This window comes from Xenopus tropicalis, chromosome 9, assembly GCF_000004195.4.
Source record: "Xenopus tropicalis strain Nigerian chromosome 9, UCB_Xtro_10.0, whole genome shotgun sequence".
NCBI classification, from domain to species: domain Eukaryota; kingdom Metazoa; phylum Chordata; class Amphibia; order Anura; family Pipidae; genus Xenopus; species Xenopus tropicalis.
Window position 1 is genome coordinate 65,852,458 of NC_030685.2, and position 25,728 is coordinate 65,878,185.

The window sequence follows — 25,728 nt, forward strand, 5'->3', positions numbered from 1 at the left end:
GACTGGGGACTGTAACTTATAGCTAAAAAAACTCCAGCAGACGAGAAGCACATTGGTGGCCCAAGTGGCCCTGAAACTGCTCATTATGCAACCTTGCCAAATGAGGTGATCTGCCTGTGCCACCTTAAACGATACATTTATAATATCCATTCATACAGATGATGAACAATAGAACTCTTGCCTTTAAATTAAAGACCATAGTTTTTTTTTTCATAACCGATTCCAATTTTTCTTATACTAATTTTTCTTCTCTGTGACAAGTAATGCACCGAAACCAGGATTCATTTTGGTATTCTGCCTTTTTCGGCATGATTCGGAGTCGATCAAATCCATGGTCCTGGCCAAACCGAGTCCTAAAAATCATGTGACTTTTTGTTACATTTAACACTTCCAAATCCTAATTGGCATACACTAATTAGGATTCGGTTCGGTATTTGATCGAATCCCTGAGGGTGGATTCGGGGATTTGAAAGAAACTGGATTCAGTGCATAGTTTGAAACTTTTGAAGAAGACAGTGTTTCTATACAGGTGTAGGGTCTATTATCCAGAATGCTTCGGGTTTCCCAAGTAAGAGATCATTCTGTAATTTGGATCTTTATTCCTTAAGTCTACTAAAAATCATTTAAACATGAAAACATATGGTTTTGCCACCAATATGGATTTATGCAGCTTAGATACCGTTAAGTACAAGGTACTGTTTTATTATCACAGAGAAAAAGGAAATAATTTTTAAAAATTAGAATTATATGCTTAAAATGACTCTATGATAGATGACCTTCCCGTAATTCTAAGCTTTCCAGATAAGGGATCCCATATGTATATTTATCTAGCTCTATTATATAGTGCTGTACATATACAGTAACAGTACTTACACCAACATTGCAATAAATAAATATACTCAGTTATGAAAGGTGCCACGTGCTCAGACACAGAAAGAAGGAGCTCCCTGCCCCATAGAACTAACAGTTTAAGTAAAACAACAACTGTTTGATGTTTTCTCACTAAATTGTTTTAAAAAAAAAAGCAAACAAAATGATAAGTTTTCATTGTATAATAAAACAAATAAATGGCATTGTTAAAAACTTACAATATAAATACAACTTCACAGCAGTGAAATCCCATATCATTTATCTGGAAATCTATACGAACAAACTACTGCCACTGTTTCAGGATACCTTCTGTTTTGGTTGTTACCCAGCATGGAACTGATCATATTTGTATCCGTAAATGTGGCACATCAATGGCTAACAAAATAAATCAATTACAGCCCAAGCCATCTGCCTTCCTCCTGACTGATAGATGGTGCAAAGCTCCATACAGAATAATGACTTGAGCCGTGGTAGTCATCATTCTCTGTCATCCCGATCCACATCTGTCTTGCAGTGTCATTGAACCTTGTATCCAAAATGGCCACCCCGGTGGGGCCTGCACAAGTCTGGGGTCAAACAATTCAGAATACACAATTTCCGTGTGTTTGTGGAAAATACAATTTTAGCGACAATAAAATTACCTTATTGGTTTTTTTTTTTCTTTTTTGTTCTGCTCAACCATGTTAATTCTTCTCCAGGGAAGGAAAGTTTCCAGGGCTGAGGAATTGCAGTCGAGATTGAAGCTGACCAAACCATGAGTAATAGTTGAGACTATCTCACGTAAAAATAAAGTGACTATTTCATTTTCTTCTAAGGAAGTTTCCTGACTTTTTTTTTTTTTTTTGCCTGACGGAAACAATATGAAGTTATAAAGGAAAGGAAAAAATAAAAATGAACCATAAACTACAGTATCGCTAAAAGATCTCTGCAAATGGAGAGAATCCGTTCTCAAGCTGTTATTCTGTATAAAGCCTTTTATAGGAGCTTAGCACTATGTAAAAATGATTCCAAATATGTTCTATAGAATGTATGACTTATCCAGTATTCATGGCTTGTGGTAAGGTTTCTGGTGGGCCCAAGTACTGTAGTTCCAACACTGCCTTTATTGTTACTTGTTTAAACTATATTCTTGCATGTGTTCTGTGTTTCCACGTGCAGCCTTGGCAAAGGAATGACTTCTGGAGTAACCGTGAATATCTGCTGTGGTAACAGTACTGTCTGCTTCAACAGGAAAAAAAAAGGCCAATATTTTGCTCTGATGGTTGTTCTAAAGCTGGCTATACACTGGCCAATGAAAGTTTTAAATTTAGCTTGTGTATTTTGATTTAAAAAACTTATTGGCCTGTGTAGGGGGTGGCTTCCCAGCACCCTGCCCAGCCAATATCTGGCTGAAAAATCATTGTAGGGATTGAGCCAGCTTCCCACCCTAAAAAGAGGTTTGCCATTTATTGAGGTTTGCTCCCCCAAAACATTATTCTATTATTATTACATAATTGTCCTATATATATACAAATATAAAGTCTACATAATGAAAGCAAATGTGATTAAAAAAAAAAGCAACTTTCCAGTATACATTACACATTTTCAATTCATTTAACGCTATTTGCACTTGCACTGCTGATTCTCACTACATGTACCATTACAGCAACGTTGGGCTAGTCAAATGTCTTCCTAGACTTTATTTCTTACAATGTCTTGCATGTTTCAGGAATCTTCCTAATTTACAGGTTTCTTATTTACAGAACATGCAAGACATTGTGCAAATTTTATTGGCTAAAGGGGATCTAACTAGTATAACATTTTTCAGTGGTGCAAGTAGTCAGAACCAGCAGTGTAGAGAATATCAAAGGTACTGCTTTCAACTGCTATTACACATATATTTTTTATATTATTGAAAATGTGTAATGTTTTATTCAGATGTGCAATCTGGTTTTAATTTTGAATAACAAAGCAACAAACATAATATGAAGCACTTGTGTATGTTTTTTGTTTAACTGTGGTTATTAAAACCCAAAGGGTAAAATGCGTTTATTTGGAGCTGTGACACACAACAACATCTCTCAGTTAACAACATTCTGGTGTTGAGCAGAAGATTCCCCATGCATAGCATCAAATACCGAAAGGGCACAAGGTTTATGATGGCATCCAGTGAAAATTTCTGGGGCAGACTTCCATTGAAAGACGTTTGGCAACTTTTGTGGATGTGTCTATGCCTTTGCTCATGTGGGTTCACCAACCATTGTTCTCTTAAACCAGAGATTCTTCACGCAGAGCTCTTGGATAAATACACGGAGATCATAGGGTTCATACATGCATTTAATCTTTTTCACTCTGGATACAGAAAGGATTAAACCCCTGTGTTTAGTGGAGTAAGGTGTAAACATCAGCACCAATGCAATGTTTCCAATTACTATAAAAATACGTCGGAGCCGATTCACAGCCAAGCGTGGAACAAAGATGAAAATGCAGCTTGTTCTGATTACTCTAATTAAGAGCTTGTGTGGCTTTAACACCACCGAAAAGTAAAGTAAAATGTTGATTACAAACCAAAATGGGGGGGGGGGGAGGGCATACCATAGTATGATTAATTACTTCTCCTCTGATTGTAGATAAACGTTTCTTCCCACCGTTGTTCTCAAGCCGCCGTGACAGTGATGAATGCCGCCAGAGTCTGAATGAAAGAACAGCTTTGATCGTGCTGATAAACATGTATTTGCTTTGTATGTGAAGTTGAAAATATAAAGCATTTTGTAGACAGAGAAGAGAAACGGTTTCGCTCTGTCATTATACACAGCTCTGTTTTTCTCTGAAATAGACTGGAAGCAAATATCAGCCAGCTTTGCTTGTGTTAGATACAATCGCAGCGGCGATGACTGTTTCCATAGGGAGAAAATCCATACTTTTAATTACCCAGAATTCTCATCTCTTCTTTCTCACCTTTGTGTGACATCGGAAAGTGCCATTGTGTTGGAGGAAGATCATTGTGTAAAAAGGACCTTTACGGCTGTTATATCATCACATTGTCAAATAAGGGGAAAAATAGAGAAATTTGGCTTTGCAAGTGTTTCTCCTTCCAACGGCTGATTCTGCACTGTTCAGCACAAGATATCTTAAGGGTTAGAATATTGACAAACCACAAAACTGAAACAGAAGAATTCAATACGTCTTCACCTCCAGAGTTAATAAATATCGGAAATGCCTTTAGCAGCATACAAGGGCTGAGCCTATTGGGACAGATCTCTAACAGTTTTAAAAACCTACTTTTGCACATACCTATTCAGCTTTACAAACCTATTAAAGCCCTGTCATACTTATAGTATGTATAGGTTCTATAAACACTTATGTAATTTGTATTCTTTAGCCAAGCCATCCTGTCTTTGGCTCTATGCATTGGGTCTATTATGTCTCGAAACATCCATCCCATGTCTGCTTATGTGCCATGGGCAGTAGGTTTTTCTGAGGTGTCCTTTGTATTCCCTTTGTTCCTTTCCCCCTCTGTTCAGACATTGGTTCAAGGCCTTGTTGATGGGAATCATTCCTGTGCCACTAATCTGTGTAATTTATGTCTTCATGAACTACAGCCATGCTGGTGATGTATATGGAGTGCGTTGGATATTGTTTATACAAACACACTAGTATTTAGTCTATAATGCTTTATTTTCGCTTCTTAGTTGATCTTAGTTCCCTCTTTTTTTTGTCTGTCCTTTTAAGATTTTTTACCCTCGTTATTTATTAATCTATTTGGGTAAAATTCATATCTTGTGTCCATGTGAGAGCAACCATTGTAGGATTCTCATGTATATGTTCCTTTCTTTGACTCCTTCCCTTCAGACCTTGCCACACTTAATCCAAATAACCTATTATATTGTAGCTGAAAAAGGAACAATGGTATAGTCAAAGAATTAATGTAAGGGTGAAGACACACAGAGCTACTAGTAGCAGCTACTTGTCATGACTACTAAACCCCAGAAAATACCCTGCCATTTACAATACTGAGAATTGCCTCTGCTATCACACACGTAGAGACAATTATCAGTAACGGATCAGCATTGTCTATTTTAGTAGCCGTGTCTTTACCCTTAGGGTAAACTAATTCTCATCTTTCTGGTAGGGAGTGGCTAAAACACCTTAAAGGGCATGTAAACCCTACATTTTCCTACCATGTATATACATTGGGCACATTTCCCCTACCCAAACTACACCATTTGTATTTCATATATCCCCTCCACCATCACATTTTCATAAAACAAATAGGAGCTTTCTCTCACACACACTCTCACTCATTTTCAGTGACATTAGCATCTGCACACAGCACATGTGCTGTAAAGTTCATGCAATGATTGCTGGCTTACACAGGCAGAATTTACAAGAGGTTAGGAGAAAAAAAAACATGTAGAGTTTCTATGGAAACCATCAGTGCCACCTCTTTATTGGCTGCTAGACTGGAGGGTTTGTTTGGTAACCTGAGTTGATAAGAACTGAGCATGCTCAGTTAGCCAAGAGCCATAGTACATTTCCGAGGGAAGGGGTTGAGTGGGTTGGAGGAGGAGAAGGAATCCTAAGTGATTAAGGGGATGCTGCAACCTTACTACTGTTTACTGATTACATTTGTTTTGGGCTTTACATGTCCTTTAAACGTCCTTGTGACATCAATTCCAAGGAAATATCAGGCAGTTGTGGCAGTTTCTAGCTAAGGATGCTGCAGTCATTAAATGTCACTCTTCATATTTTTTCCGTTTATTAGTGAGAAACTATTCAACCCAGCAGTATTGGACCATATTGTGATTAGTCATTTACTGAAAAATACAATCTTTTAATCTCCTTTACTCTTTTAGGAGATGTCAATACTGCTGGTCTATCCTTGAAATTATAATGCAGCAGGAATAGAGATAAATGAACAACAAGGATTTCCATTATTGGGATTCAATATGTTTGGCTTGCAACACAATACTGCCATCTTAAAACCTACAATTGCATCAGTGTTTTGTTTTACAGGCCAAATGCTTAATTGTTTTAGCCCGGTTGCTGTTTAGGATCATAACTGCTTTGGGTGTTAACAGGAATGCTATCAAGTAGAATTCTATCACTTCAACATTTTGCCTCTTCAAAGCTCCTTAGTGAGGCCTCACCTTGAGTATGCAGTGCAGCTTGTGAGGGGACATGATTATTTTTACAAGTACATTAGAGGGGATAATAGACAGATAGTGGGAGATCTTTTTTTCCATAAAAACGATCAGTGCACCAGAGGCCCCTCTTTAGATTAGAGGAACGGAACTTTCAGTTAAAGCAGCGTAGGGGGGGTTTCACTGTGAGGACAGTGAGGTTGGGGAAGCAAAAGACAGAACTCTGTCCATTCATTGGCTGATGGGGCCTAGCATGTATGTGTGTCTTGGCTTGTTTGTGTGCACTGGGAATCCTGTGATCCCAGGAGGTGGCCCTTAATTCTTTAAATGGCAATTCTCTATTTAGGATTATCCAATAGCACATACTACTAAAAAAGTATATTTTTATGCAAATGGTTTATTTAGATGAAGCAGGGTTTTACATATGACCTTGTTTATGCAATAGATTTTTATAGAGACCTACATTGTTTGGGGGGTATAGTTTTCCTTTAAGAGTAGCTTGAATAATTTTTTGGACAAGCATAGATCTCAGTATATGTATAGTATAGGTATCCGTATATGTAGTTTATACATGTGAGTGTACAGATAGCTTGGTTTATGTATGTGATCAGCGGCATTGCTGCCATGAGGCGAGTTGAGAAACTCATCTCAGGCAGCAGCCCACAAGTTACCAGGGGTGGCAAAAAGCCGCTCCTGGTAACTTCAAGAGCCAAAATTACAATTTTTAAATCTGAATTTTGCTTCTTCTAGTGCAGAAAGCTACAGTAGTGCTCTATGCACTAGCGAGGGAGGTGGCATCCGAAAGGCAATGCCAGGGGGCCAGGAACACCCCCATATGTGATACATTTGGGGGCTGATATTTGCTGATTTTTCAATCTAAATAAACTGTTTTTAACCTTGTTTTCCTTAGGTTTTTATGGCAATCAATGACAGACAAATACGACATTGTGAGCACTGTTGCCAAAACACCCCATGTGCCATTCTGCCACAGTATTCTTCAGCAGGTCAAAAGTGGGTTTCAGATGGGATGGTGGACTGTTTTCTTGAAGCAGTTCTAAAAGGAATGTAAACCCCAACACCTCCTGTAGATTTTTTGCTTTTAGCCCTAGTCCACAGGCCCATACCCAGCTGCCCTCACTGAAAACTTTAACTAAACTGTGCCCCCATAGTAAGTCCCACACAGCATTACTTTCTTTTTCCTGCTTGTAGTCCTGGGCCAGGTGGGCTTTTGCATTGGGGTAATGCTGGAAAATTTATTGGGGGTTACCATTTAAAGGTCCAAAAACTGTTGCAATATGATATCTTGTGAAATGTAGTCGTTTTCTTAAAATTTGACTACGGTATATATATTTCTTGTCTATCCCTATGTTCCTATATTTTGTTGCGCCTCTGCTTGCATCTTGCAACTGAGCGCATTTTGGCTTGTTTGCCTTTCTTTATTGTCTGCATGTCTTCAGTTGTGCACAAAATTAGGGCACGGCTTACATGTACACAGCTGTAGTACCTGGGTCATAGTAACCTAGTGTGTGGGCTTAAAACCCATACAGAGGTCTGTGAACTGGCACTGTTAAATCAGTGTATAACAGAATGCGGTTGATTTATTATCTCAAAAACTCTGTTTTCCTTCCTATTTCCGTGCAATGTGCATTGTGTAATTCAAGGAAATAAGCAGCGTTAGGGGTCACTAAATTCAAGTTAATGGGAGTCTAGGTTTGGTTCTTGACTATCAAGGTTGGCTTATGGCTGTTAAAAAAGAAGCACCCATCCAGTTGGTCTATAAATCACAACTGCTATTAACTTGCCTTCCTGTATTTATCCACCAAAGGCTTGGGGTATACTCATTTCAGTTATGGTTTGTCATTACCGTTGATGGAAACATTGGCATTGCAGATGTGGTGTTCAGCAGCCTTGAATGATTGTTTCCTGACTAGATTATAGCCCATATAATCATCAGGCTGTTTCTTTATAACAGGTTGTAGAGGTGTTTTTTGTATATTCTCTCTACAAAGTGATTAGGTTGTACCCAAGAAAAAGCTTTTTGTGGAGGTGCTAGGAGGACCCCACCACAATCAGGCATGGTTATATAAGCATTTGTGCATGGGGCTATAGAGCTTATATATCATTTCTATTACCATCTTTTCTATTTCATTTTCATATCCTAAAATTCTATATCACTCGTCTCTGGATTTACAAGAGTGTGAAATTTGGCTATAACCTGTGTGCAGGTTTGCTTACATGGCTGGGAATTTATGACTGCACCAATGCCAATAAACTGGGTATTCCTGGTGCTAGGTTAGCTTAAGAGGCACCTAAGAAGTGATTTTCAGTGCCTCTGTCAAAATTTGAAGCGATGGTTGTTCCCTTAATTTTTTTCATGTTTTATAGCAAAGCTAGAGATGTATGAACACCCTTCTGCCTTTTAAGGGCTTTTAATGCATTCATATTCATAGTAAAGTTCAGGAAAAAAAAAAACTTGAGCCAAGTCTTAAAGTCCCAAGGCTCACCAGGTGTTTTGACAGTTAATGGGTGAAATCATTCAGAATGTTTTTACACACGTGACATCCGTTCTTATTCAAATGAGTGGGAGATACTTATGGAATATGCTGGTAATTACTGAAATGATATGCTTGATCAGGTGAAATGTTTCTGGACATCCCCAAGATTAGGCAGTTTATCTTCCATATAGTTGCAATGGGAAGCGACAGCCGCGTAGGAGGTTTTGACCGCTGCAGTTCCCACAGAGAGCTTTGTAACTGCAGCTAAAACCGCAGTTTACATAGAAAATTATGGTAGCATGGGGATACAGTTTTCCATTAAATATGCATTTAATCATTTTTAGTAACATGTCCTACGGTTAACTGATAATTAGCGACAGGGTTAGACTGGGGGGGTGAAGGGCCCCCCTAACCCTCCTCGCAGGGCCCCCCACCCCAAGTCCTCCACCGAGCGCGTAAATTTAATGCGTCAGGGGAGGAGCAGTTGGGCAGGGGGAGTGCAGGCAAGGGTCGGGTCTGGGTTGCTGGGGCCCACCGTGATTTTTCCCGGTGTCCTGGTGGTCCCAGTGTGACCCTGATTAGTGTTGAGCTACATTTCTAGCAGGTTCGCCACAAAAAAATGCCCATAGACTCCCAATGTATTGTAAAAAAAAAAAAAAAAAAATTGCACAATTTGGAAAAAAGTTGCCACAACTTCAGTGTGTTTCGAGAATTTTCGCATTTCACAAATTTCAGCGAAATAGGACAGGTTCTCCCATCACTACTGATAATACATAATCCAAGTCCTTGGTTCCAAGACAAGCCGTTATATTTTCCCTTACCTTAAGGCTGATGTCCGATGGGGAGATTAGTTGCCTGCGGTTATATCTCTGCTTCTGTGGATGAAAAACCTTCCCAAAATGCCTTTCCACCAGCAACAAAGGGAATCGATGGTAGAAAGGCACATGCAACGATTTCGTTTTTCCAAAGTCTCCTCCTGCAGGCAACTTTGCACAACTTCGTAAAATGCAGCGACATGTATGCCTTTCCAGTGGTGGTTCACTTTATTGCCAGTGGAAAGTCATTTTAGGGATATTAGTCGCCTGCAGTAGCCGTGATTAATCGTGGCAGCTAATCTCGCTATGGGCTTATGTCTCCTTCACTTTTGGGGTAGTTCCCCTACAATCAGTGTCAGACTGGGAACCCGGGGGCCCACCAGAAATCCTTAAACCCTAGGCCTGCTTTCCAAACTATTTTTCCTCCTTTCCTCACCCAACCTCTTTATTCTCCTGGTCTCTTTTAATTACATGCTAGCATCTATTCTTCCATCTATTTTTCCTCTTTCTTCCCATTCAAAAATAGGGAATGACCATGAAACAGGCCAAATGTTCAGGAGCAGGAGGGCCCACTTACACCTTTGCCCGCTGGGAGTTTTCCTGGTATCCTGGTGGGCCAGTCCAACACTTCCAAAACAGTTAGTTCTACTGCTCTCACCCTTGTACATGTAGCATGTTTGGAAGCAAATCAATTCAAAATAACAATAACCCTGAACTGTCACAGTCGATCTGTTTTATGGTTGCATGGGTCAGTGATTGACCACAAGCTGAAAATAGATTAGGATTGCCAAGCTTAGGTCTATATGGTCGATATTAAGGTAAACATCCCCTTTAAACACTAAAAGGGATTTTGTTATAGGTAGCAGCCATGGGGCTCTTCTTAATTCAGTTTAAACCTGATGTACACTTAGGGGCAGATTTATCAAAATGTAAGATCAGACCTGACCACAGAAACATTTGCCCACTTTCTATGCATTCCTATGGGATTATTCAAAGCGTATTTGTTAAATGGTGAACTCTAACTTTCACCCGTCAATAAATACACTTCTAAAAATCCCATAGCAATGAATAGAAAGTAGACACATTTTTCTGTGGTCAGTTCTGATCTCGAATTTTGATAAATCTGCCCCTAAGAATTTTTTTAAAACAAACATGGTTAAGTATTAATGAGATTTCAGTTTAATTTATACTTTTGCTTTGTGGCTGTTGGCTCATGTTTAACATTTGCACATTTGTAAATGTCTTACAGAGATGCGCTCCTGCCTCAATTCGCCTTATGGACAATGCACAATTTCAGTTTGGTAAGTCTGAACCCTCCACCTATACATATAAGAGCTGGGTTAATCCTTCCTCCTCATCTTCTTAATGTTTCAGAAAACTGCCGAGGATGGTACCATCAGGCTAACAGACTAGTTTGAATCAATACCAATCAATATGTAATTATTTTAACTTTCAGAGTGCCTCACTAATATGTCATTTTAAAATCAGAAGCCTCATTGGGCGCTGTATCTTAAAATAACAAGCAGGCTTTGCTGTATTTATCCAAGGCAACAAATGCATTGCTCCCTAATGTGTCATTTATGGACCTAAATGGTCAGCAGCCATTGAGGCATCTTCTAAAAGTATTAACTAGACTCGTATCATTACTCTGCAGGTTTTATGGCAGTTTTGTAGTAATTTATCTGGGCTAATTGCCCATAAAGTAGAAAGGAGCAATGTTTAAGATGTGTTCTTTTAATTTTAGGACCTATATGTACTATGGTAGTAAAAAGTTTAAAGTCTAAAAGGTTATACTTCAGCTGCTACTGGGTACATTAAGCCCAATGCCTGCTTTATATGTAAAAAGGGATGACGTACAATAGTGTTTTCTCTTTAATTAGGTCTTTCTTGTAATATGTAAAAGCATTAATGAATATTTATTTGGTGGCACACTTACATATTAGATACTCTCACAATATATAAGGGTAAGTATCATTGTATACTTGAGCAAATGCAATAAGTAACCGTGCTGGAATTTATATGTGTTGCATATCAAGGACATGATTTTAAAAGCAATGACATAAAATGTCTTGTGGGATAACTCCCCTTATTGGTACATGTATGGGACCTGTTATCCAGAATGCCTGCAAAATGTAGTTTTCCGGATAAGGGGTCTTTCCGTACTTTAAACATTTTTTTAGTGGACTTAAGGTACAAAGATTCAAACATTAAATAAACCCAATAGGATTGTTTTGCCTCCAGTAAGGATTTATTATATCTTAGTTGGGATCAAGTAGAAGGTACAGTTTCTTTTTATTACAGAGAAAAAGCAAATAATTTTTTTTAAATTTGAATTATTAGATTAAAAATGGAATCTATGGAAGATGGCCTTCCCTTAAAGGAACAGTAACACCAAAAAATGTATATATTTTAAAGAAATTAAACTATAATGTACAGCGGCCCTGCACTGGTAAAAGTTGTGTGTTTTGCTTCAGAAACATTAATAGAGTTTATATAAACCCTGCTGTGTAGCCATGGGGGCAGCCATTCAAAAGAAGAAAAGGCACAGCTTATATAGCAGCTAACAGATAAACCCTGTAGAATACAATGGTGTCTTATCTGTTATCTGCTATGTAACCTGTGCCTTTTCTCCTTTTTTCCAGCTTGAATGGCTGCCTCCATGGCTACACAGCAGCGTATTTATATAAACTATAGTAGTGTTCCTGAATACCCCAGTTTTACCATTGCAAGGCAACAGTACATTATATTTCAATTACTTTAGAACACTTTCATTTTTTGGTGTTACTGTTCCTTTAATGCAGGACTTTCTGGATAAGGTGTTTTCAGATAATGGATCCCATACGTGTGCTGTTGCTCATCAGCTGTCAGCATAACTGCTGTGCTTGTCAAACTACGAGAATTGATACCAACTGCCTCCCCTGTATTTACGTCAGTGTCTGAAAGCACCGAATTTCAGATATAAAAAATGGCCTGTCTTGGATCCAACCAGGCATATCGTGAAATACAATTGTCGTCTTTTATCATATCAATAAATGGAACACGTTTCATTATTGAGTTCCCTTTTTGTATTGTACATTACTGCCTTAACAACTATTCTGTCTGGCTATAGAAAATAGAATGCCTGGCATTAATGTATATTGCAGCAATTGTGATGGTCTCACACCTAGGCAAATAAGTTATATTTCCTTTTCCAATAAGTTTTGAATAAGGGTTTTATCCAGAGCCAGAATATTAGCTTGTGCATGATTTCTTATTGTCACCAAGTGTCCCAGCCAAGAATGCACTTAGTTTGGAAAATGCTAATTGTTTACAGTTGTGTTTGTCGTTTATGTTTGTTCACAAAATTTTGGAAAAGCTCCACTGCTGACTTGATGTATTAAAATGCCATGTGTGAGTAAAAAGAGCACTTTAGATCTAATAAAATATCTTTATGTCTTAGCACTAACTGAAACATGGTTAACCCCTTGCCTTTATGCTTTTATATAGCAGATATCATGTCTTTATTTCACCCCCCCCATATAAGAGAAACTAATTATTTATGTCATTATCTACATGTTCCCTCTACTGTCTGTTGCACTGACCTACAATCTCCTGGACTGTTACATTTTTCTGATTTTTAAGCCCCATACTCTTGTTTTGGAGGACTGTATAGCCAGCAACAACCCTATGCACCTGGACGTTTGTTGCAGTTAGTCCTCTTAACAAATTGATGACTAAAACCACACAACTGTAAGACAGTAAAACCAAGCTTTCTTTCTGTAGCTGTTCCCGTTTAGTAGATTAATAGTTTATAGCTAATAACTTCAATGGCCTTCCAGGCTAAGCATCGGCCTTTCTGGCCCTTCTCAATCTTCCTGCTCAATGTCCATGTAGAAGTTTTCCTTAGTACACAATACCACTAGAAATGTCGTGACACTGACTCATGCTCTTTATGCTGCCCTAATTCACTAACAACAGGAACATTCCTCACCTCATTCCAGCTTCCATTTTAAGACACACAACTCCAGTTCCAAGCTGGGGTTTATCAAATCACCTGGGAACCAGCAGTGAGAATCTTAGACCATGGCCTAACATGAGTATATATTCTAGTGGTTCCCAAAATGTGGGAATGGTACGGAGTACTATGGCTATTTAAGGCAAGAATTAGTAAGAGGTAACAGACTGAAGACAAGGTAGGATTAGATTTGGAGTGAATGTGTTGATGTTCACAATATTTTCCTATATCTATACTCATTTCATGCACTTAGTGGGGCCCTGATCAAAAGTTAGACCTTCCAGGGGGTGCTGTAGCCAGTTATTGTATCTCCTAGTGGGGCTTAAACTAAAAAACGAATCTATGGTTAGGTATGCATGTATCTGTTATTCCATTTCCAACATTTGTTCTGCTTTTTTTGTGCATCCCACAGGTGCTTCGTTGTTTTTTTTTATTGGTTTTGGGGGGAATTAGATCTTTTCATAATTTCTTTTTCCTGAATATGATTTAAAACCATCAACTCCCGTGATCATTTTGTGCCCATTATAGATAATGGTAGAAATATAAAACCTGCCATCCCCTTCCTTGGGCGTGCTGCCATAGCCTTATTATTAGTTCTAGTGTTCATTGTGCTTAGGGATGGTAACTCGATTCCTAATAACAAATTTCCTTTCTAAGCGCATACATATCTAAATATAAGCATTTACTCATATTTTATCTGTCTCTGTTATCTTCATGTGCTGAATGGGGTGTTTTATTTTTAAAGTGTATTTTTGTAATTTTTGCACATTCTACACATACTGTACTCCAAAGATTGTTCAACAGCACATATCTATATAGCTGTATAAAATAAATGACTCTAAAAAGAGATGTAAAAGAACTGATGCAATGGCGGGCCAAAGATTAGAGACTTCTGTTTTTGAGTGTGCCTGACAAACTGGCCCTCACTAGTAGTTTTGCTTTACTTGTCCTTTTTTTTTTAGCACCTAAAACTCATTTTCCAAAACAACACTGCTTTACACATTGATTTCAACCCCAAAAAGTATCTAAAAGAACTTTGTAGCCAGGAGAACAAAGTTTGATAGAAATGGTTTGCCAGGTGCTGCCTTTTATTAGCCTAAAGCTCACTAAGCTCTCAAGATGTCCGGAATGAGATGCATTATTTAGTATGCTAGGTTTTCGAGGTAAGGGGTATTTCTATAATTTGGATCACCATATTTTAAAGGAGAAGGAAAGGCACCCCCAAGTGACTTTAATCGCCTACCTTGTACCCAGCCCGGTGCCCCTGTTAGGAGAGAACAGCACCAGCCCAGGGTACCTGTAGCGTAGCGCTTCCTCCTTCCATGTTCGCTCTGCCGCCAAAATCCCTGGGCCGGCGCATGCGCAGTAGAGTGAAATGCCGACTTTTTTGTTAAAGTTCAGCTTTTCACTCTACTGTGCAAGTGCGAACACGGAAGAGGAGATGCTCGCTACAGGTACCCCGGGCTGGTGCGGTTTTCTCCAGCCTGGGGTACAAGGTAGGCGATTAAAGTCACTGGGGGTGATTAACATTTTGGCACCCCCAAGTGACTTAGCCTTTCCTTCTCCTTTAAGCCTAATAAAAATAATTTAAACAATAAATAAAGCCAATAGGGTTGTTTTGCCTCCAATATGTATTCTTAGTTACCATCAAGGCACTTATTACATTATTACAGAGAAAAAATAAATAATTTTTGAAAATTAGAGTTAAATGCTTAAAATAGACTCAATGGGATATGGTCTTCCTGTAATTCAGAGCTTTCTGTGTAACGGGTTTCCAGATAGTGAATCCCATTTCTGTATATTTAAGAGCTTCAGTAATTGTCTGAATTACACATGCATGTACATAGAAAACACACACACAAATATACAGTAAAGACATGTGTTGTGCAAAGCTGTGGCTCCAAGTGTTTACACTTTTACAGTGCAATGGATTGTGGGTTATGTAGTTCCTGCATTCCGTCTGTAAGCTGTGGAGAAGTTGCTACAGCTTGTAAAATCAATGTTTTAGCCCCTCCTCTTCTGCCAGGATTTCAAATGATGCAGAAAGAGAAGAACAGTTTTGAAGCTGGATTTCAGCATATAAAATGGTATTTATTCATACTTTTTGAAGGAACAGATTACAGTGAAGGGTATATTAGGGGTTTCTGCGTTGTGTGGGGCTCGTTAACAAATATTGGTTGGGAAGCCAGCATTTCCCTAGAAGTATAGAGTGTGTTTCGTCAAGTTAATCTTTTTTCCAGTAGAGAGAAAAAGATGTGTTCCTGATATTGCTGTTGTAGTACTTGGAAACCTGCAAGTTTATTTTTACTTTTATGTTTTGTTTAATTTTTTTATGTTAGCAAAGCACCACTTCTTCGTTGTAACTGTTCCTGTGAAAATCTGTTTTGCATCATATTATATATAGAATATTTATAAAAAGTGTCTGATTTACTAACAGGTGCTAAAATCCTAAGCAACTAATACGATGATTGCCTTCATTTTCTTACTTGTTGTAAAATGACATCAATGCCTCCTTGGGTTTTTAATATGAGGAACTGGTGCTTTCGCATGATTGCCGATACCAAGATAAGCCATTTGCTGCCAGAAGGTAAGAAAAAACCATTTAAGCTCAATTCAATGGCCGTCTGTCAGCAAAGGAATGGACACCCCTTCTTCCTCTAGAGCGGCAACCTTGGCTACTTCTGCTGCACCATGCCGGGCAGGGGTATCCTAGGCGCTCAGCTGGAACACCCACATTTGCCTTTCTCTGCCCTAAATGCTTTGTGCTTTCCGTCGTATAAATGAGCTGCAAAATATTTGTCACGGTTACTGTCATTGCAGCATTTTATTCCTTTAAATTTCATTTATTGGTGCATGTATTTATTTTTTTTTTGCAGGGCATGCTCTTAAACCTCAGGTGGCCTCAATTTTTACTTCATTTTTGGATGGGTTAAAAAAATTCTACATCACAAAGGTACAGTTTGTTTTCTCTGTGTTTTTTTTATTTATTTTATTTTTCTTCTTATTTTGGAACGTTTTTCTCCTAATCTTAAAGGAACAGTTCAGTGTAAAAATGAAACGTGATAAATAGGCTGTGCAAAATGAAAAATGTTTTCAATATAGTTAGCTAAAAATTTAATCTATAAAGGCAGATGTCTAATATAATAGCCAGAACACTACTTCCTGCTTTCAGCTCTCTAAGCTGTTAGCAGTCAGTAGCCAATCCATGACATCTGGCCTGTGTGCTCAGGATCAAAAGCAAACTAACAGAACAGCTATGTCCCATGTGGGCCCCCATAAAGTCACTAACTAACTAAGACAGTGGTTCTCAACCTTCCTAATGCCCGCGACCCTTTAATACAGTTCCTCATGTTGTGGTGACCCCCAACCATAAAATTATTCCTAAGACTATCGGAAATATGTGTTTTCCAATGGTCTTAGGCGACCCCTGTGAAAGGGTTGTTCGAGCCCCAAAGGGGTCTCGACCCTTAGGTTGAGAACCGCTGAACTAAGAGGTTAGAGAGCTGAAAGCAGGAAGTAGAGTTCTGGCCATTATGTAAGACATCTGCTCACTCCAGCCTTTATAGATTACATTTTTGGCTAACTAACTATATTACAAACAGTTTTTATTTTGCACATCCTATCTATTAGCCAGTTTTATTTTTCCACTGAACTGTTTCTTTAATAACGTTTTTCAAAATCTCTAAACATTAAGCAGGCTGCAAAAGCATATGCCGTACCCCCCCTCCACCTACGCATACTGTACTGCACATATCAAAAAAAGTTCACAGCGGCTGTAAAGTGAGAGTAGTTAGTTTTCTTATTTTACTGCGTGAGTAAATCCAAATTGTTACATCGAAAATCCCAGGTTTAAAGCCACCTAAAATGCCATTTTTTGTAACTAGCGGTTGAGCATTGATTTGAAAGTTCATGTGCGACGGCATCTATTATCCTGCTGAGTCAATAAAAAGTCTCATTACCTACAAAGAAACCAATTTCCACCAGTAGCAGTGTCGCTGCGAAAACTCTCCATAATAAATGAAAGCGTCGGCAGCCCCACAAATACCGATCATTAAGACTAATCTGAGAACCTGGCCGACGTGACGGATGGATTTTGGAAGCCCCTGCCCTGCTTTGATGTCTGATACCCTTATTTACTTATTTCACCAATCTGGTTTTAATATCGGCACTGTTTAATCAAATAAGGCTTCACCCCCCCTGTTAAAATCAGTAGAGGATGTGTATCCTTTCACTTTTCTGTATATCATCATCAGCTTAGGGAATTAATCAAATAAAATAAATAGTGTATGGGTTTATTTGTAATGCCCAGGTATGTTTTTAGAGCGGTATCTAAGTATATATTTGGTAAAAAAAAATTGCACCAAAGCAGCACAATTTGTAAATCCATGATGGGTTTTCCTTTTTTATGGTATATTGAGAGGGTCCATGTCTGACCAGAAGGTTTCTTTATATGAGCAGCTGCACAGAGGCAAGCTTTGTTTGCTCCAACACCATTTCTCAGATAGCTGAATGTAAAAGTTTGTGTATGGCGATTCCGGGCAAGCTTTCCTACATACAAGATGTGCAGTTGCAGTACTGATTTATGTAACGGCAATGCTAGAATTCTGTCCAACAAATAGATAGAGAAAAGGAACAGCCCTCTAAACACCACATGTCCTAACCAATTACAGATAGTGGGACTTTATATGTGTACATATAGATAGAGAATAACGGACCTTTTTTGTAAAATATAAAGGTATTATAAGTCACAAAGGAGTTGCTTGACCACATAAAAGCACAAGGTGGATAGCCAAGATGACTTCAAATGTCCTCATATTTTACAACAGGGGTACATTATTTATTATAATACACAAGTTTCAGTGAGTCACGTGGCACAAATTACATCACTAACTATAACTATAAACTATAATTATACAGTGAATAAAGTACCCCTTATAGTAAAATATAGGGATATTATAAGTCACAGAGGAGTTCTGCGGCCATATTAAACCACAAAGCTGAAGACCAAGTGCTTTCCAAGGTGACTTATAATATCTGTCATGTGACAGAAATTACATCACTAAGCTCCGATAACTGATCGTTTTTATAAGGATATAATTTACAGTTTGGTCCCATAGGGAAATGACCAAACTGTATATTATAACCTTAAACCTGATGATATCACTAGGCACAATTTATAAGGTAATATATTCATTAAAGTGGTTGTGAAGATCGTTTAGGCAAAACTTGTTAATATCTAATTCTAGCCATACATGCCCAGATTTTGACCATATTACTCTAATCGGCATTTTGGAAGACTTGGATGAAGAATTATCTATCCTGATCTGTGACTGTATGGCAACACACAAAATTTGAATCTGTTTGGCCCATAGGCAAACCAGTTGGGTACTAACTTGGGGAGGGAATGGGCCATCTATCCTGTCTATCACCATTTTGCTCCCTTTCTATTCAGAAAGTGTCATGGCCATATTGGCATTGACTTAATATCTGTCATTAGAGAATTCTTTTAGCAATTGCATTACTGCAAACCTTATAACTGGTTTTCCTGCTTATAAGAGGAGTATGAGACATAATTGCAACACACACACATTTTCTGTCTTTGCGCAGTAACTCCTGTTTGGAAATAGAAGATTTCAGCACTCTACAGCGAATTGAAACAATAAAGCCTGTTCTGAAAAAGTTTAAATTTTTTATGTGGAGACCTACTGCTGTAGCACTTAAGGCAAAGCTATTTTATAGCAGAACCCATACATATTTAATGCATTTTGATATCTTCCCTTTTTTTAAACCAAGTAGTGAATGTGTGACTTTCATATTAAACACATGTTGCTGTACTGGTGACACGTCAGTAGCACGTATAGGACTGCTGTTTTTTGCAAAGCCCTTTTAGGATCCATCTTCAACCATGTTTTATTTTCCAGTTTAAAGGCTTTGATCCAAATCAGTTATGTGTTGCAACCCTGTTGTTCGAGGGTGACCGGGAAAAAGTCTTACAGCACGAGAAGCAAGTGTACGATATTGCTGCTAAATTTGGGTACGTGCTTCCTAGAATCATAGTCCTTTTATATGTTTCATGTAATAAAAGCTGTGTGATGTTCATTATGTGCCAATGTTTATTTCATGTGTTCCTAAGACCAGATCTGTCTTGGGGTGTCTTTGTTGACTTGACTAGTATGCTGTCTGTCCAGGCATCTGTTCGTCTGTCAGTATTTTGGCCTGCTTGCAATTTGGAGCTTGGTGCCTGCTTCTGTATGGCTAAGCATGAGTGTCTAGCTGCCTGTGGATTCATGTCTCTAATAATGCAGATCTGTCTCTCTGTCTGCCTGCCTGTGCGTTTAACTGTCAGTTTTCCCTTAATACTGTATGTCTGCACTATAATGCATGTGCCAAGGTGTCTTCCAGTCTTTCTGGCTGTTTAGTTATCCATCACTTGACCTATTTTGGATGTTTGTCACCCTGCCTCCCCCTTTGTTTTGTTTCTAAACATGTTTCCCTGTGCCCACTTTAATTAAAAAGTGAAAACACTCCATCATTGTCTTGTTATTAAAGGGTCTATAACTGCAGGAATGACAGTGTCTAAAAGCATTCACATAGAGAGCATTATTTTTCTTGGGTAGTAATATACATTATTACTATTAACACATGTTTCTAAAGCTCCCAACATGTTCTGCAATGCTGTATACATGTAGTTTTTCTGTTAGGGCATCTGGGGAGCAGTCCTGTTGAACACAGTGGGTGAGCCATACCTGTAAGGTAAATTTTAGAGAGTGAAACTTGGGTTCCTTCTCAGGATTCCTGTTGTTTTGCATACTTATGATAATTTAGTCGCCATATTTGAAAAAATCCTCATATAGGCTCACTTCTCTGGTTTTAAACAGAAAACCTTGCTTTACACTGCTGAGCCCCAATAAGGGTAAAAAAAATGTGTCTGCTCTTCGGGGTGTGATCAGCATCTGCCCAGCGGGTAAACTTTATGCTTATAGGGCATGCCAATAACCTGGACATTTTAGCAGCGAAAGTTGGTTTCCTTCCCTGGATTAGGGTGTTAATGAATATGTATTGTCTAAACTTCACTTGAAGTGACCAAGGTGGGTACGGCTGGGTGTAACATTTTACAATTATTTTGTAAAATGAATATTTAATGTAGAAAAGGCTTTCAGTCATTTATCAGCCTGACTACATTCTGCATTCTATCCAACTTGGGATGATATAATGGGTTTAAAAAAAAAAAGCCTTTGTTTCCACAGCTGCCATACTGTCCCATTCCAAGGTTCTATCCCATATTGCTAAACAGTGCACAGCGGCATTGCTCTGCTGTATTATTAGGGAGCGGTATTTACACTTATTCAAATGGTGTTAAAGAGTCTGAAGGCATATGGCTGTCTCAGTGAGCAATAACAGTCTCAAACTGTGACCAGCAGTCTCCTGCTGTTTGTAGGGGAGCACCGTGTGCATCCACACCACCATTCTGCGTTTTGTTGCCGTTTTGAATATTTATTATACACAGAGTCATTTGTCCTGTGTCAGATGTGGTGCTACAAGGGTGATTGCTCTCACTCTCCTGTCGCTCCGGCATATCCGTCTTAAGTGACACCGGCGCTTCATTAATCAACACTGTGAGATCAGAGGTAGAATCATTCATGGAAGACATTGCTTTTGGGCAAATGATTTCATTGGTGTAAGGTGGCCTTTCTATCTGGTCCGACTGCGGGAGGATTTCCTCTGGTATCATAAATAGAGTTGCCTTTCCCAGTGGAGAGGGAACAGCTGAGGCTGCCGATGAGCCACTCCGCACAATGCTTTAATGAAAATTAATTGGAGCTAGCAAAGCGTGCTCACATCTCCTATTCCCTAGATCATTGGGGTTATTGGGAGCGGAAGTACACAAGATATCATTTCAGAGCTCTGTCTTCATGAGCTTTGCTTCTTGAAATCCTATGTGCGTATGTGTGTTTTTGTTTTACTATCCTAAATTATATTTTGATAATGCTGTGCACCATTCAGGGTAATAGGGAAGATGAATCTCATCAAATGCCCATTGTGGTCTATGGGGAAATCATGATAGAACCTGGAACTGTTTTAAGGAACTCATCAGATTGGAGCTGTCCAGTTGTAGGTTTCATTTGTCCTTTTTTTTTTTTTTGCACTGAATGCATGTGTTCTGTGTATTGATTAGTGTATAATTTACCCTAAATCACATTTCACTTAGGCTTCATTCTCTTTAAGGAACTGTAATAACACTAATAAATTAAAGTGTCATCAGGTACAGGTAAGGCACCCATTATCCAGAGTGCTAGGGACCTGCAGTTTTCCAGATAAGGGGTCTTGACATAATTTAAATCACCATACTGTATTCCTGTTAAATGTACTGAAACATTAAATAAACCCAATAGGATTTTTTTCCTCCAATAAGGATTCATTATATCTTAGTTGGGATCAAGTACAAGGCACGGTTTTATTATTAAAGAGAAGGGAAATCATTTTTAATAATGTGAATTATTTGATTAAAATGAGAGTTAGCCTTCTCCTAATTCTGAGCTTTCTGGATAATTATACCTGTATAATAATGCTTTGTCTAAAGCACCAACATTTCAGTTTGGCCTCCCAAATATCTTAAAGAAACATCACCAGATTCCACATTTTAGATATATAATCCTATGGCCAGCCGTGAGTGAATGCCCTTAATCTATAGAACCTTTATAACCCGAGCCACTGTCACATATCTGGATTAAAGCTAATATTTCCTTGTAGAGGCACAGAAGGCGGCAAGGTGAGGAAAGTTAATATTTAATATCGAGTTGTGCCGCCACAGTGCCAGATACTGTGTGCCTTAAAAAAGGCAACTTTGTAATCATGAAGGTTTGATGAATGATCAATAGCCCACCCCCTGTCACTAATTGTTTTGTGCTGCTACAAAGGGACAGAAAACATTTCACTTCAGTAACAGGCTGAGTAATGATGGGGAATTCTCTCTCTGTCTGCCTTGATTGATTGTGCTCCTGATCGATGGAAACCACAGCCGAAATGGCATTTGTTCATACGGCTTTTTTTTTTTTTTTGCCCCGCCTCCATTTCACGGGTTTCCCATTCAATGTGTGAGCTTTTCAGCCTTTATCTTGCTATATCAGGATAACATTTTTAATTTTACATTCTGTGTGTGCTGATATTATTACGAAGTTGACCTTAGATACAGAAGTTTAACCATCCTTCAAACGCAGATTATGAAACCATTTGGGTGTTATAAGAGCACCCAGCAGGTAGGCAATTATACACTGGATCAATCTTGATCAGCCCTTTGCAGAGTAATTAAAATAATTATCAGTTTGTCTTTCATTCTCATGATCGCTGTGCGCTCTGGATCACATACACTGTATTCTCCAAGCACCTCATGGCCGCAGCTGTAATCCTAAAGAGTGAAAGCTTTTGATACTATAATTAAGAGTTGATATTTCTCTATTTAATATAAATTTATAAATATCCAGAAGTATGGCTACAACTCAGTTTTACTTGCCTGCTTATAAAGTTTATCCGGCCTGTTCCCTTTTCATGCAGGCTGAGAAGCTCATCATTGGGTAGCACGGAAGATTAACGTAGTTGTAAATGTGCTCTCCGTGTGACATATTAGGCATGTTATTGTAGAGCATTAGAGTTTAGTAATGTGTAGCTGAAGTTAGTAAAAGAAAATGGCAAATCATCTTTTATAAGCTGGTAATTTGACTTTGTGTTTAATTGCAGGAAACATCTCAAAGTGTAAGGGGTTTCGGCAGTAAATACGTGTGTATTGCTTGTCCCCCTGCTTAAAGCCTGTTGTATAGCTGCAAAGCCAGTGCCGTGTTGAGATGTTGCCTGACCCGTTTTAAACAGTCAAACCTATTTTTATCCAACTATTTGCACAGGGTTGGACTGGGGTGTGCGGTGCCCACTGGAGCTGCAACTCCATGGACTCCCCAAGGGGCCACCGCTGACCACCCACCCCACTGAGCTCACATACCTCATACTTACCTAGGCGCAATAAGGGAAGGGAGTTCCGGGGTGGAGGGCCAGTGCTGCCTGGCGGGGATCAGTCCTGGGTTAGTGGGGCCCACCAGGATTTTTTCCCAGTGTCCCGCTTGCCCAGTCCGACCCTGCACAATCAGCTCCTACGGATCCCAATGTGTGGCTTTAGCTGAAGGCTAATGTCAGACTATTAAAATAAATAGTATGAGATACAAGCAGTATTGGGCATTACTGACATGTTCAGCACTGCGGCAAAACCCCCATGTCTGACCTTAGCCTTAATGTTATTGTTAACTATAGTTCATTATACGATGGCATATAAGATACCAAATTAAAGATACAATTAAATTAAAGTTGTATCTGAGTGATACAATTTTAATGGAAGAAAACATGAAACACTGTATTTTATGTCTTAATGAGTACACAGTCTACTTTTATCTATGAAATTGACCTCTGCAAATGTGACAGTGCTGCCTACACATGTCCTTTTCTGGACTGATACTGAGAACTGTGTTTTATGGCATAGACTAGAGGGTTTCATACACCTTATATTCAAGTCCCACCCCTTGAGGCCAAAGTTTTTGCCATGGGCCCCCTTAGCTCATTGGAAGGTTAAACCACTAAGGGGCTGATTTATTATTATGCAAAGATCATGTACAGCCATATCAGAAAATTGGAGTGGGTTCTTTAACTTGCTTATGTTTTCTGCCCTTGATTACTTTATCTTTTTTCCCCACAATTGGGTTTTTATTAACATGTCAAATTCGACCTAAACTAAGTACAGGCATGTGTTCAGCATTATGTTTAGAAGTAGGCGAAAGAGTAGTTTCATGTGGTGTGACACCTATATAGCACTCCCCTGGCGAATGACTGAAATAAAATAAACATCACATGTAGGCATCTGCATCTTGCATAAGAGCACTATTGTTTCTGCAAGCGCTTGATAAATGACAGGAGGGAAACTATATGCATTGGAAGAAACTCTGTGGTATAGTTAGAATTTGTTTTTGTTATATTTGGAGCACAACAGTTCAGGAATGATCGCTCCACATAAATAAGCAGAGATGGAACACACTCCCATAGTTAATGTGGGTTTAAAATAGATAATTGTCCATCAATGATTTTCATTTTTTTACCCTTACTAACTCCCGTTCCATCTGGCAATAACTATTTAACCTATTGATGGGAACCCAAAATTTGGACTGCAGTTTGTATGGGGCTGCCTCCATGACACCCTTTAATAGAGACAAGGCAATAGTTAAGGCTAATCCCCCAAGTAGCATATGGACCGTATTTTCGGCAAGCCGAAAAAAGCTTGCCGAGAATACGCTCAAAAATGCCCGTACCTGTGTCTGCACCCGAATTAATGGAATATGCTTAGGTGCAGGCACATATAGCTGAAATCCACCAAAAATATGAATTCTCGCGTTTTTTGGTGGTTATCGGCTACATGTGCCTGCACCCGAGCGAATTCCATTCATTCGGATGCAGGCACAGGTGGGGTGTATTCTTGCAATTGTTTTTCTGCTCTCCGAGAATACGCTGTGTGGCATTAGCCTAAAAACCCAGTTTGAAGGGCTTCGAAATATATCTTTCAATTACTTACACCTGACTTTGAATTTACACCTGACATTTATTATGGAAGCCCCGCAGCTCCCCTAGCAGCCGCAATTAGCTGCTACGTTTTCCTGCATTAAACTAATCACATATACCTAGCAACTCCTGATCCTATCACCTTTGAAGAAACGTACCAGACAGTAGTCTTCAGTATTACTTTGTCAGTACTGTTTGGTAAAACATACAAACTCTGTTCTTGGGGCTTATGCTGAATAATGGTCTGTATTTGCTCCTTTAAACTAAGAATGCGTGCGCTGTTGTCCATAGGCACCCACAGTAATCCCATAAATGCACATTAATCAGGCCATGATTAGGAAGATTAAGGATTCACAGTTAATATTTCAATTCTAGCATCAGAAAAGGGTGAGAAAATTCACACAATAAATTTCGACCTGTAATTCACTCCCCCATTAAATTAAATTCTTATAATACATTTCATATTTGACCTGTAATTCACTTCTCCCCCTATAATATTGTATATATTTATTATATATATTGTCATATTGCTTTGATCGTTACCCAGGTTCATAGATCCATCGTTTATCTATTTAGTCCAATACATTAACACATTTTTATTCTTTATTCCCCCCCCCCCCCCCCTTTGCCGTAATATAGAAATACGAGTGCCCCCGCTGTGTAGTGTTTGGTCTGAGCTTCACTCTAAAGCGGATTTTCCCCTACTTTATGGTGCTGTAAAATGCAACAGCGTATTTGGAAAGATATAAATAAAGATCTAAATTTAAAGAGGCAACATAATTTTCAAGCTGCAGCCTAGATGGGAAAACTATCAGGAATAAAATATCTTATACTTACAGTAT

At 38.8% G+C, this 25,728-nt stretch overlaps 1 protein-coding gene across 1 annotated transcript in view; it reads left to right on the forward strand.

Annotated features, from left to right (window-relative positions):
- agps (alkylglycerone phosphate synthase) overlaps positions 1-25,728 on the forward strand; it is a 136,311-nt gene that overhangs the window by 79,496 nt on the left and 31,087 nt on the right. The window contains 3 exon segments of the mRNA NM_001126829.1: positions 10,553-10,604; positions 16,174-16,250; positions 19,219-19,331. Of these exon segments, the coding sequence (NP_001120301.1) occupies positions 10,553-10,604; positions 16,174-16,250; positions 19,219-19,331 (242 nt within the window).